The following is a 14,413-nucleotide window of genomic DNA, read 5'->3' on the forward strand; positions in this document are numbered from 1 at the left end:
TATGAAAATATTTATTGTAAACAGTAATCTTATTTAGTTTTTTTATCTTTTGAAACCCTGTAAACCTGATTTACAGTCTGAAGATTATCAGAAATCCTCTGGCTTTCTTGGAGTTCTTGGTTTTTATATATATATTTTTATATATATATAAAAAATTTTTTTCTCTTTCATACTTTGGATTTTAATTTGTGGTTTGATCTGTTCAAAGGCAATCCATCAGATGCTTACTTTCATGGGTTTTACTCCCTTTTTTCAGTTTGTAAGTAGTATTCACTGTGCAGTTGTATTAATTTCTCAAGGACTTAAATCACCTTTTCCTTTACCACAAAATGTACATGTTTTGTCCATCAGTAGTAGAAGTTTGATAGTGTGTAAAGCAAGGCTGATGCTCTTTGCCCATTCAGTCACCCCAAGGGCTGTAATCTTAGGAGATCTGAATGCACTCAACTAACACTTGCATTTAATAATTAAAGAGGCAGTATTCATTTCTAGAGGACTGCAAATAAAGATATATTAGGAAGGTCTTGTATAACATAATGGCCAGCTGCCAGTGTGTTGTATTAGAGAAGATTTTATGCTGCTGCTGTTCCTAAGGAGTACATTGGTGCAGAATGCAACTTTGCAACTGCTGTCATGAGTCATAATAAACTACTACTGTCTCTTGTGGTACAAATTTTGCTTGTAGAATAAATCTCTTAAGAGTACACTTTAAAATAATGAAATTATGAAAACAAGCTAAATAAGAGAGAATGAAGAATATAGATCAATAGAAATAACTACTGCTTTAACCAGGACGTGAAATAACATTCTTTTTCTCTAACCAGTTACATGATAAAGCTGTGTGTTTAGCCTTGAATAGTAAATGATGGGATTTCTTTTCATTGATTACTTTACTTTTTCATCAATTTTTATGAGGTAGTACAGGAGACCAATTTGGTGGAGGAGAGAAAAGTAAGAAGTTATGTAAAACAGCATGTTTGACAGTGACTAAGCATGGAAAATCTTTTTCAAAGAGCTGACAGGATGCTCTATGAATGATGCTGTCCACACCTGACTTCTAATATCTCCATGCATAAGTTTGTACCAAAAGATAAGCTAGCTTTGTAATTTGTGATTGTGAAAGGTATCTCAGACACTTAATGAATTTTATAGGAAAAATTGTTAATTTTGGCTAAATCTGCCAATCTGTTTTATCAAATGCATCACTTCAATGTAGAAGGTACTGTCCTGTAGAAGGTACTGCCTCTTTGTATCATATGATTGCTTTTTTTAGCACAGTTCTCTGTATGTCGCACCACTAATGTTCTTACTGCCAGCTTTGTGTGCATGTAAAGTTGAAAGTCATGGAATTTTTCCTCTTTTCTCCTGCATGAGCATTGCTGTTAAAGCATTTTGTTCTTTATGTAAATGTTGAAACATTGAAAATATGATGAATGTAAAACTGTTTAGTAATATTCTCTTTTATGGTATAAAAAGAAATCCTGTTTACAGTGTTTTTGTCAGTTGATATGAACATGTTTCATGAAGGCTGACAGTCCATTCTTTTACTCATTTTCAGAAGGAAAATTTGATGTACGTAGCAAAGTAATTTTGTTTTTTCTCCAAGCCTGCATGCCAACTAAGTGCTGATAGGGTCCATGTCTTAGTTCATGTCCATTAGGCTATGTTGTGAAGAATTTGTTGGGAAGTGACCAAGGAAGGAACTGAAGAAGTCATAACACACTTACTTACATAGGGTGACTTATAATGGTATTTAAAACAAGGGTTTCATGTAGACTCTTCTGTAATATTTATCTTAAGAAAAGTCTGAAGAGAATAAATTGAACACTTTGTTGTTCACAGAAGTTGAACTGTAGGTGTGACTTGGAAAAGAAAGGTTTCTGTGAGATGACTTGACTTGGTTAAATTGTGTTTGTACAAGGCTGTTGGTAGGTTTTCTATTTGAGGTCAAATTGAAATGTTGACATTACCATGGTTTTTGCAGATACTGTGTTAGTATGGTGAGTAGAAACTCTGTAAACTCTGGACAAACGTCGTTATAGGAAACTTGAGTGGGAGGTTATACCTTTTTGGTTTAGAAACACTTTGTTATGATTAAGACCACCTGTCACACTTTGCAGTGTGCAATGTGATTGTGATTCCAGACATTAATCAATAAGTAATTTAAGTAGTGAATTCTCAATCTTACAAAGACAGTCCCTGTTTCGCGCTTGGCCTTTTTAGTATAAACAAGCTTCAAAACAAAACTAAAGACATGAAACTGAGTAGCCAGGATCCATTTTGGTGATGTATTACTTTTCCAGACCTCATGCTTTTATATTTCAAAATAAACACTCTTTGCTGGTTGTAGTATTTTGAGGGATTTTTTTTCTTACATGTCACACTATAGCAGCAGGTCTAGAAGTTGTCTGGGAAGAGTGAGGATATTTGTATGCATGAAAGATACAGTAAAATTTTAAACCAGAAATTACTGCTACTCTATCTGAGCATTTGAAGGAAGCTACAACTGAGTGAATTGTAACACTAAAAGTGACGATATGTCTGTGTTTGGCTGAGGGTACTGAACACAGACCAAAGAAAGAAAAATAGAGATATGGCTGGGAAGAGAGAGCAGAGCTTGTGACAAAACCAGCCAGGAGCCACCAAATAAGTAACTGGCTACATAGGATCTGTGAGGCCTTGAGCAGACTTTAAGATCCACTCTTTACCCTCAGTTTCTCACAAAGCACTATGTATCTTTACCAGTTGTAGTTAAAAATACTATACATTTTACAATTGTGACTATAAAGAGCTGAATCTGGGGACTCCTGGGTTAGAAAAGGAACAAATAGTTCAGAGAAGTTAGTTAGTTCTACTAAGAAAAGGGTTGAATAAAATTTGGAGGAAGGTTGGAAAAAGCTTTTTAGTACCCAGGATCTTTAAATGATTTTTAGTTGTCTGCAAAATGAAAGCTTACTAATTGTGCTTTAACAGAAGGAGCCAGTAATTAGTCAGATGATAGCTAATTGTGGCAATACTAAAGAAGCATTTAGGGGTTTATGGGTTAGAGCTATCAGCATGAGTGCAATGTACCTGAAAGATGTGTCAAAAGGCTACAGTTACTTTAAAAAAAAAAAAAAAAGGTAGTAACAAAGATGTAAAAGTATGATAAAGGATACAGTGGCTGTGCTGATTAGATATGCAAGGCTGTACTAGAGGTCTTCCCTCCTCCTTTTGGAAACTGTATAGCCCTGTGCTTGATACCTCTCTTAATAGCCACTGCAAGGAGGGTTTTTGAAGAAACAAAACCAAACAAAGAAGTGCAATTATCGATGCTCTTGTGCTGTTTTGCATCATTCTTCAGTTCTCTATGTTTTAAATAAGACTAAAGTATGAAGGATTTCAAAGGCTGGGATTTCCCAACAGCCCTGCAGAAGATTACACCAAGTTTCTTTGTATGCTGATTAACATTGATCTTCAAATTTAAACCCCAAGAATCCACTTATTTGGGATATTGTTTAGAGGCAGCTTAAATTTAGTTGATTATGTTGAATAATCTGCAGTTTCTAAAACAGTTAAGTTACTTGGTCCACATTGAATTGTAGATTGTGAATATGCACAAATAATTTAGAATACATTTTTATGTCAACTGTATTAATTTAGTGAAAGATAGGAGGTAACTATTTTCTAGTAGTTTGATTGAAGTAAGGACATTTGAAGACTATTACTTTGTATATGTGTATGTTTTCTTCAGAGAAATAATTGCTGCGATATGTTAAGGGATACCTTTTTCCTAAACAGGAAATAAAAGCAATTTGAGTAATAACACTTTGGAAAAAATGCTCTATAAAGATTTTTTAAAAGTTTTTTCTTTTTTCTGCCACTCAGAATAAAGTCCAGGATAGGAGTTAATTACCATAGGATGCACTCGGAATCCTCTGTGTTTTGACTTTAATATAGGTGGCACTGCAACTCGTAAGAATTTTATCACAGTATAATTCTTTTTTATATAGAAATTGATGTACAAAAAGTTATAATGATATATTACCATATCTGCTTTGTGGTTAAGTACTAGAGGCTTAAAATCTAACAGCACACTTTCTATATGAAATTATTTGTGGCCTGGCTAGCAGCCAGAGTCCTTGCTTTAAATAATAGAAAATATCGTCCCTTTTTAATACTAAATTGAATACTTGCTTTTCAGAAGGAAGGGAATAGATTATATCCTTTGTGTCAGTGAATCGCACCTTTTCTTTACAAATTCTTCTGGAGAGATGAGGAGGCTCGCTCACTATTAGTCCCTGGAAGGCTAACAAGTGATAGGCTGCAGTTACGTGCATTTACAGAAATGGGTGTCAGACAACAAAAGGATTACTGGTGACTAGTGCTTATTTACAGTACCTTTGCTGATATTTTTCTTGGAATATGTGCCACATGCTTTTTGCTTAGACTTCCCTTTTATATTTCTTCAGAAGTTAAGCCTTAAAGATAAGACACACAAGAACTTCAGTGAATATTCAACTCTGCAGACTGGAGTTTGAGTTGTTTCATCAGCCAGTAAAGGAAAACAGATTCCGGCCAGATACTGTTTCAGATCTTCAGGGCAATTCCTTGTTCATAATGACATATGAAATGCTTATTATGTCCTGTGCTGCTTTTCCCTTGTTTCTGTCAGTTAAGGGAAACATGACACACACTGTTTCAGACAAGCTTCTTTTTCCCACTGATCTCTGTACTAGGAATTTCTTCTGCTATTCTGGTTTGCTGATTTATCTTGTCACACTTAAGAATGTATGATTCATGTGGCAAATCCCTTCTTATTAAAATTCTTAGAAAACCTGTGATATTGAGTGAAGGTTTCATTTATTTCTTACCTGCAAGTGATGAGGATGAGCTTGTGGGGTTCAGTTCCACCTTTACAGGATTCAATACTTCCTTTTGGGGTACTGGCCATTGTTGACCATTACAGGTGGGCTTAGAAGACTTCTCATCTGATCCAATATGGAGTATTTCACTTCCATTATTTATTAATCAGGCCTAGTCAGTCTGAGATTTTGTAATTTGTAAATATAAACCAGCTAGGGATAAATTGAAGCTTAGATGACAAGAAGGAGTGTAGCTTAAAATATTCATGGTCTTGATTTAAAAAAAAAAATCATTACTAAATACGCTGTCAGTAATTAGCTATCCAAAGTACAGTTGACGTTAGATATTCTCTAGTCATAGAAGCTTTTTTATTTTCAGTGCTTTGAAAAGGGTAGTATTTGCCAATGAGATTCTAATCTCACTTGTAAATGCTTCATTTTATGAGAATTGTCCTTTACATAGTATGCTTTGGGAATGTTCTTTATGCAAGGGACTTTTTTTGCCACAAGGCATTTTAACTTGGCCTTCTTGATCGGCTAAGGTTTACATTCAGTGCAGTATAATTGTGTATTTGTGATGGGGTATGTTGTGATCATCTTCTATATTTTAGTTCTCTTTTTTTTTTTTTGGTGCTGTTATTAGTCTTAAAATAGTCCTCTAATTGCACTCTAGGGAAAGACATAGCAATTACTAACATCAAAGTGCATGCAGCAAACTGAGGATTACAGTGTACGGTACCATCACAAAACTTTTTTTGGATCATACATTGCCAGAAAAGAGGTGTCGAGTTTAATAGAGAGTATTCACAGCAGCTACTCAAAAATGTGTCAGGTATAGTTACCAATATTCAGTGTGTTTTTTATATAGTCTCTCAGACAAGTATAAAAGCTTTCATAACAAGGAAAATTAACCTGACATTTCAAAAAACTTCTCCAAAATGGTACCTGTAAAGTAAATTTTGAGGAGTTTGGGGTAAAACCTCTTATGAAAAGGGTTACAATTACATGTTTTATGCCATGTGTATGGCCTTCATTCTTTCTGTGATGGTAATTTTTTTTTAATTACTTCTACAGGTTCAGTCCATGCCACATCAATAGCAGCTTCCAGAGTGGAGCAAGCACTGTCTGAGGTTGCTTCATCTCTGCAAAGCAGTGCCCCTAAACAAGGTCCCCTGCATCCTTGGATGACTCTGGCTCAAATATGGCTTCATGCAGGTACTGTGAAAGTAAAATTCTTTATTATTCTCCCCGGCCCCCCCCCCCCCCTTTCTTGCTAGCCTAAGGGCCTGCAAAAATCTGTTGGTTTCATTCAGAATCTGTTACCACTTGTCATACCAAACTTCTTCCAGGTGTGTGTGGCACTGAAGCAAGTCAAGAAATACACACAAGCAAGTCTAATGTGCTTTTTAAGATCATTTATGTAAGATAAGGCAGTAGTTTTATAATGCAGCTGTTATCAGCAGAGTCGTATCTTCTGTAGAACAAAGGCGACACTCCCTCCCTTATCCATGAAGAATTTAGTTTCTGAAGTACCTTGAGTGCCTTAGTATTTGGAAATTTAGTTGCCCTAATTCCATTGGTTGGAAAAAGATGTTTATAAGATGATTGAATAGAGTTCCTGCAACCAGAAAAGCTTTGGCATTGAAAATAAGTAACTGCATATGTGGGAAAAAAAGGGTAGTAGTACTATTGAGCAACCTGTCCCTTGCAGCTGTGATAATGAGCTCTTATTCAGTTCTCTTCCTTCTAGCTTTGTTAATGTAAAAGACCCAGGATTGTTTTTCTAAATGTAGAGTCATCTTGAGTGGATTTAGTATTGTTATGCTTCTTCAAGCCTCAAGCTAAATGCAATATCACAAGTGGCTGTTATATAAAATTTTAACCAGAAAATGGTCATCCAGTGTATTTTTACACAGTTGAAAATGTATACTATGCAATTGTTTTTATTGATACTTGCTCAGAAAGGTGTAATTTAGAAATCAGTCAGCAATTGCTCTGCTTTGGTCTGCTTTCAGACTTGAGCATTTTTCAGTGACATAATTATTTTTTTTCTTCATGTTTACATTCAACAAAACAGTGCTGTATTTCTTAGCGTTTTAATTTACCTATTTTGCATTAACAGTTTTATTGTGTGAAAGTCATCACAGGGCAATAGCTCCCAGTTATTAATTAGCATTTTGGAGAAAAAGCCCAGAAGATTGGAAAGAAAGAGCAATGATAGTGATTAATAATAGTGATCTCATTTGGGGGTGGAAGGGCTCCTCGAAAGCAACACAGATTAGAACCAGGCAAGGTCCACCAGGGCATAATGTAGTCACCTGCCCTGCATCGTGGCATCATCATTGTTTTTAAATATTTGTAAACCATCATAGATGGCCATCTACAGTAACTCTTAGCATCTATAATGCTAATAATTTCTCAACGTTCTGTGACAGCTTGTTCCACTGCTTATTTTCTGATTTTTGTTGGTCATGCCCTGTTGCTGCTTATCCAGTCCATGCAAGTGACTCCTACTGTTTTGCCCACAAAGGAGGGGTGCGGACACTCTTCGCCGATTTCTTTTTAGTTCACAACTTAGTCAGGTTTGCATGCACATTGGTGGTCTGCTGCTGCAATCTGCTGCACAGTCCACTTTCCACTCTTAAAAATACCTATCTCAGCAAGCGTGGTCTGTAGGCCATGTTCTTGATTCCCAGCAGGAGGAAGCACGGGTAGGAAGTAGGAGAGCGTTGGGCTGGAGAATGAACTAAAGTGTTAAAGATCCAGGGGAAGGACAGAAAAAAGTATGAAGAGTGCTCTGACTCTGTGTATGGGGAACAATGAAAGAAGAAAACAGGAGATGAAAAAGAGCTTCTGTCTGCCTTTAGAGGAGGTACTGCAACCTGAAGCCTGCTTCCTCTCCACTTTGAAATGATCCTGTTGATACTTCAGGCTGGTGATTTGTGCTGTGTTTCAGCTGTTTAGGTATCCTGCTGTTCATCTACTTGTCTTGCTACAGTAAATGCCCTCAGCCTTGAGAAAGGCTCTTTAGTGTAGGAATGTTCAGAATAAAGTTTTCTCCCAGAAGCACAATACAAAGCAGATATTCTGGAAGGTATCTTCATCAGTATATATGGGCTACTTGCATAGAAAACAGTGATAAAATTACTTAACGCCTTACTTACAGCACATGCTCTATAAATAAAAGTGAAGATTTACCATTGGGAAATTGGTTCCTTTTTGAGACTCATGCCACATTTAACTGTTTGACTCTCTGCATGGTTGTTCAGTGTTTTACTTCTTTGTGTGTGTGTGTGTGAATCTTTAACAAGCTCTAAATCTTAAAATACAAAAATTGAGAATTATTCTTCCTGTTAGATTATAGAGGCATGGCAAAGTTACGTAAATAAGTTCTAATACGTGCAAAACTTAGTGGAATATATTTACCCAAACTAATATATGTGATGTGAAAAAGAGAGAAAATGCTTGTTCTTATGGATATACAGTGTCATTCCAGCTGTCATTAGTGTAAATTAGCATGGCATTCAGTCCAAAGAAGTTTATTTTGCCCACAGTAACTGGCTTTTAATTTTTCATCTTGTGTTTATTAATGGACTGTTTCAGCCTTTCATTTCTGGGCATATAGTGTAAGGGTGGAAAATCAGGCTTATTTTAAATGTGAAACAAAATGACTTTTGCAATTAGTACATTCTCCAGTAACTCACTATTAAAAACTAGGCCTGTCCCTAAATGATCAATGACTGTGGTGGTCCTTGGAGAAATGCATCAAGACTGAACTCAATATTGCTGTGCAGCTTGATTGGAAAATAGATTGATTTCTCAGTAAAATGCAAGTGTAAGCATTGGAAGGGTTTGAGCCAGAAGGCATTCTTGGCATTCTCTAGGTGGAGACATTGAGAAGAGCACATCAGACTTGGGACCTTGTTTCGTTTCAAACTGCTGCTCCTCTCTGAGATTTTCCTACAAAGTCTACTGGTCCATATCAGTTTTTCACAACTGATTTATTTGAATTTTCCATGTTGGTTTTCAACATTTTTATTCAGTTTGAAGTCATTATTTTAGAATGAACAGCTCTCCTTCAGTTTCAGAAATTTCTTGAATGAACTTTCATGTTTAACATGTAGCCACAAGTTCAACTTTCTATTCATTCTTTCATAGTTTTTCAAATATATTCTGTTGTGGTGGCATAACTTCCAGTAGAGAAAAGGAGAAGTTATTTTAAAAATAACTCTATAATAACTTTAAACATAAAGGAATATTAATTTAAATTTAATACTTTTAGGAAGGTCTGTTAATAACTGTCAAGTTTCGCTGCTGCAGTTAGTAAGCACGACAGCAAGATTTAGAGTCTCTAATGTAAAAATAATTTATAAGCAGTATTGAAGCCTGTATTGGCTAGTGTTAAAAGCCACTGCTACCGTACTTTTTTCCCTTCAAGGAATACAGAATTTCAACTGCAGTCTGTTAAATTAGCCAATCTCTGCTTGTTTTTCAGTCTAGAATTATTGTGGTAGCAGATGATCACCAACTTAAACCATTTTTAGTTTCTGCATATTATTTGTTAATAACTATAACTTTTACTTAGTACTTTTTACAGTCTGTGTAAATTATGTTTTTCCTAACTGTCTTTTCACCAAGCAGCTTGGGAGTGTGTACTTAAAACTGTTTCAAGTCTGATGATGCTGGAGAAGAGATAGTAAAACCACGAGAGCTCTAATGGTTAGCATTTAAATAATGTAGTGCATTTTATACTCACTAAAATCTTGTTTGTCATATAGTAATATTAACCATGTAGCTTTTAGAAAAGCACTCAAGAATGAAGTACCCAAAGTTTTTTCCAAAATATTTTAGGGTTTTTAAAAAACAAACAAACAAACTTGCAGTATAATTCACATTTTCTGTTGCATGTCTAGCTCTCAAATTATGGCTACAACTTCCTCTTTGGATTCTACTAACAGTTAGTAAAAGTAAAATCCTAGAAAAATTTAATTTCTCCCAAATTTAGATTTCTGTTTCAAAATCATCCCTTCATTATCTTCCAGGTTTGCTATTCTTTAGTTATATGGTACACTCTCTGACTAGGTGAGGTGGTTCTTTTAGAGTTAGGAGAAAAAGAAGTGTTGCTGGATCTGAAATTTCATGTGTTAGTTCTTCATGTGGATGAGACATTTTTCCATCAAAGAGCATTTCATTAGTTTCTAATAATATACTACATCAATCCATACATCCACATGGACATACTGTTTATGTTAGGTAGAATGTGTTGTGTGAAATCACTGAGTCAACTGAGGAGCAAAATAATGCTATTCTGCTAAAAAAAGAATCTGTTCTCCCATCAATAGGATCATGTCTTAGAGGAAAAAAAGTCATTTACTGCAGCAACCCTACAAAAATCAGTTAAAAAAAAAAATATAGAAAATGAGTAGGACCTTTAAACTGTGCTTACTCACCAACTGCTACTGAAAGTCAGTTTTTGTTAGTCATTGTTATAAATTTATTTTTATTAAAATAATTATGAATATTCATAGCAGGTATCACCTGCAAGTTAAGGTTTATACACTCTGCTGTACTGAAGTTGACTTCATCTGTTTGATGCAATTATCTCAGAAGAAAGCTCCTTTAAAGGCACTGAAAAGATCAGTCCTATTCAGAGTTTTAGGCATAAACCCAAATCTACTACTGTAGTGTGAGATCCTGATCTGACAGCCTTTAAACCAAGATGGGTGGCCTGTACTGTACAGTGAGAAGCATGTCTTGAAATAGCGATAGATCACTTTGCTGTTTTGATGGAGCATTTTGATTTAAACCTTAATCTAGAAGACTCTTACACAGTGTGATACAATAGAATGCCATTATAAAATTACTTTGAGGCTCAATTTTTCTAGGGTCTATACCAATGTAAAAGAAATAGATAACCCAACCCAGAACCTAAAATATCTTTTTCTTGTGTTTAGTATCTCTTTATTCCTCTCTTCTCCCACTCTTTCAGAAAGAGGTTAAGATAATCCAGCAAGTTAGTGAAACAGCAGTGTTGAAGAGTGTCATAAAAGCTATTGAAGGCAAATACTTCTTCTGTTGTTAGTTGTTAATCACTTACTGAATGAATCTTTTTTTTTCCCCCCTATAGTCAGTCTGATTTAGACAAGTTTGTGTCTGGCTACTCAACTGCTTTCATCAGGAGTGATTTATGTTAAATTAAATACAGCTGCTTTTTTTAAAAAAAAAAAAACCTACAGAGTTAAATGTTCTTAGCTTCTGGAGCATATATTACATAAAATGCTTGGAAATATGAACAAATTTTGTCAAATCAGAATGCTGATTAAGCATCTCACCTGTTCTGCTAACTTAACTAGGAAACTTCACTTATCAAATAACATTATATTTCTTTTAAAACAGACTGAAGTAGGAAGCTTAGAACCAGGCTTGCCATTTAGTGATTGGTAGCTGGAGCGATTGCTACTGCTTCCTTAATGGCTGACATGTAAAATTCAGAAAACCCTGTAATTAGTTGTGTTCTCTTACCTACTGCAAGGATCTCTGTTTGCTGTTTTGTGCTGGGTTTTCTGTTCTTAAATAGTACTGGAATACTGGCATGCTCACATCTTATAAATAAAACTTATAAATAAAATGAAAAAAATCCCAGACTTCAGTTAAAAATAACGAACTATAAGGCGTTTTCTGGTGTTTAAAACAGCCATTTAGAGGTTCAAACTCCTGTTATATCTATAAAAGGAACTTTCCTAGAAGAATAATTGGTTTAAAATAATTTATGTAATAATTTCTCTTAAGCTGCAAAATTTTTTGATGAAAATAGCCTTTGCTTAGAATGAAACTACAAATACAGCATATGTGACAACATCTAGTCATGGTATGATGAAGCAAGAATCATTCATTGGTCCTCACATTCCTTCCACAGCTGAAGTCTACATAGGAATTGGGAAGCCTGCTGAGGCCACAGCGTGTACCCAGGAAGCAGCTAATCTCTTTCCGATGTCGCACTATGTTCTCTACATGAGAGGTCAGGTGGCTGAACTTCGTGGAAATATTGATGAAGCCAAACGCTGGTATGAAGAGGCCTTATCTATTAGTCCTACCCATGTGAAAAGCATGCAGAGACTGGTAAGTCTTGAGTCCATGTTCGTAAGTACTTTTGTCTCAACTTACGATATTGTATTGTGAAATCTTAACTTGGTGTGAGTAACCCATAGCTTATGAGTTTTGGATCTATATTCTTATTAGCAAAATAGCTTTGCAAACAATCTTTTCTGGCTTTTTATTCTCTCTTCTGAGTGTTGGGACATAAAAAGGATCTGCAGGCAATAAGACTATTTTAGTCCTAATGGAGACTGCTGGAAAAGAAGTCATTTGCATGTGCCTAATATTCAGAGCCACTGGGAAATAAAGGTGGCTCATGGTAAGAGAAGAGTTGAATACTGTAGTCTAGAGGAAAGACCAGTCATTCTGCTCTCTAATTCCAAACTAAAAGTTGAGTTGTACATGTTGATTGATTACCTTCATGCTATGTGATGTCTTGGATTTTTGAAAGGTAGAGAATCGGTCCTGCCCTCAAAGGAATGTGTAGCTTTAAGTACAAAGTTGCCTTCCCCAGCATAAATGGATAAGCTTGTTTATATACTTCATATGTACATACATGTATATATGCTGTGATTACTATGTTAGGAAAATTACTTTCTTTTTTTAATCCAGTTTTCTTCCAGATAGAGCAGAGTAGGACAGCTGCAATCAGCTTCTCACCCAATCTTTTTGTTCAGAAGTAGAAGCTGGTGTCTGCCTAGGTGCTTATGAATTATTCAGAGACATTTCTTATGCATCCCTGAGGGGAACATATGAGACAAAAGATCAGATAGGAGGGCAGCACAGGGAATGTTTTTTGTTTCACCTTTTCAGTATTTCAAGATATTTGAGCCTACTGACAAATGCCAAAAGGTTCCTTTTTCTGAAGAAGCAGGCAGTCGACCTAAAGCAGTGCAGCTCAGTGAAAATGAAAGCTTATGTTTTTCTGACTGTCTTTTTGCCCCTCCTCTGAATCCACCTTTGAATAAATAGTCTGTAAACACACAATGCTCTTTAGAATGACTGAGAAATTAGCTGCCTTAGAAGGCATGTGAGATGAAAAATACTGTGCTTCCAATCTGGATTCCCTTTATATAAGCTTTTCAGTTTGCGTGCAGGCTGGAGGATGACTATTCATTTCATTGGATTGGACAGTCCTTTTTAAGCATTCTTATAGTTTAAAATTTTGTTTTTAAAAGCTTTCTCTATTACTGTAGAGCTTTTCTGTACTAAGTTGTTGTTTTGAATAGATGCTGAGAGATTTAGGCTGCTTAAATACCAATATTAAAGATGTATGCTATAAAAATACTTGTCTGTGTAATTCCATGTGGGGAAAAAGTACAAGATTCTGTATCCTTCTTGATCTTTTGACTATTGCAAAAAGTGTTTTGAGGATTAAGTTCACAGTGTTTACTCTTGCCTGTGTGTATAGATTAATATTTGTACATCTCAACACTTTGTTTGTGTATATTTACCTATTTATTATAAGAGATAAGATCTCAGTGGCAGGGGAGCTATAGCAACAGCACTGTGGAGGTGCCAGCCTCTATAACAACAGCAGAAACATTAACTTGTAATATTTGTATTCACAATTCTAAGCTGACAATCAGTTTATGAAACAAAGTTCTGTGAAAAAATACGTTATTTTCTGTGATTAATTTGATATTTTAAAATCATATGATATGGCTTTCTAGTAATGCTTAGAAAGCAATGTAAAATGCTGCTGTTTCAACATAACAGTTACCTTAAAGCTTAGATTTATTTAATAAGCTTTGGTGAATTTCTTTTTTTGGGCAAATACTAAGTATAGATCATAATAACTTTATGTATAAAATGCAACAAAAAGGAAATAAGATTTAAGGATGGCACAAGCATATGTAGCATAAGTATCCCACCCTGTTTCTCCAAGTAAAATTGCTTGAAATAGTTGAACCTGAAATCAGTTTTGAAGGGTTTTTTTTCTTTTAATTAAAATTTTAGAATTAGTGACATCTGACTCAGTAAAATTTCCTGATGCTAGTGGTTTAGAAATCTGGATCTTTGATCTGAGATATTATTTGTAGTTGTCCAAAGAACAAAAAACAAATAAAATGTTTGTTTATATTTGTATGACCAAGAATGGCCTATTGGGAATAGGGAAGATTTCTCCTTTGATAATCCATCCTTTAAATTATGATACCCTTTAAATGATGATACATCACTCTGGTAAGAAGGATGAAAAACTAAACTTTGAAGCTTTACTATTTTTCGGTACAACTTCTTGGCCATAAGTCTCTTTAAGTACTTATTCCTGAATACAGTCTACTGTTTCTACATGGAAACAACCTTATTAATCTAAATTACTGAAGAAATGTGTGAAGAAAGACTACAAAGTTTAGTCTTGTGGCTTGAGAACTGATGTGCTTCCTCCTGGGAGTTGTGGCATGTCCTGTGCTTTGGAGTTTCTGCATAAAGACTCTTGCGTTTTTCTCAAGTGCAGACTCCATATTCTATTA

At 35.2% G+C, this 14,413-nt stretch overlaps 1 protein-coding gene across 4 annotated transcripts in view; it reads left to right on the top strand.

Annotated features, from left to right (window-relative positions):
- Positions 1-14,413, top strand: part of TTC7B (tetratricopeptide repeat domain 7B) — a 151,100-nt gene that overhangs the window by 109,649 nt on the left and 27,038 nt on the right. For 3 of the 4 annotated variants that reach the window (XM_059819233.1, XM_059819235.1, XM_059819236.1), the window contains 3 exons: positions 209-259; positions 5,919-6,059; positions 11,761-11,963. In XM_059819233.1, coding sequence (XP_059675216.1) covers positions 209-259; positions 5,919-6,059; positions 11,761-11,963 — 395 coding nt within the window. The remainder of the gene's footprint in view (positions 1-208; positions 260-5,918; positions 6,060-11,760; positions 11,964-14,413) is intronic. The other variant, XM_059819234.1, reaches the window with a different exon arrangement.

Source organism: Gavia stellata, chromosome 7 (assembly GCF_030936135.1).
Source record: "Gavia stellata isolate bGavSte3 chromosome 7, bGavSte3.hap2, whole genome shotgun sequence".
Lineage (NCBI taxonomy): Eukaryota > Metazoa > Chordata > Aves > Gaviiformes > Gaviidae > Gavia > Gavia stellata.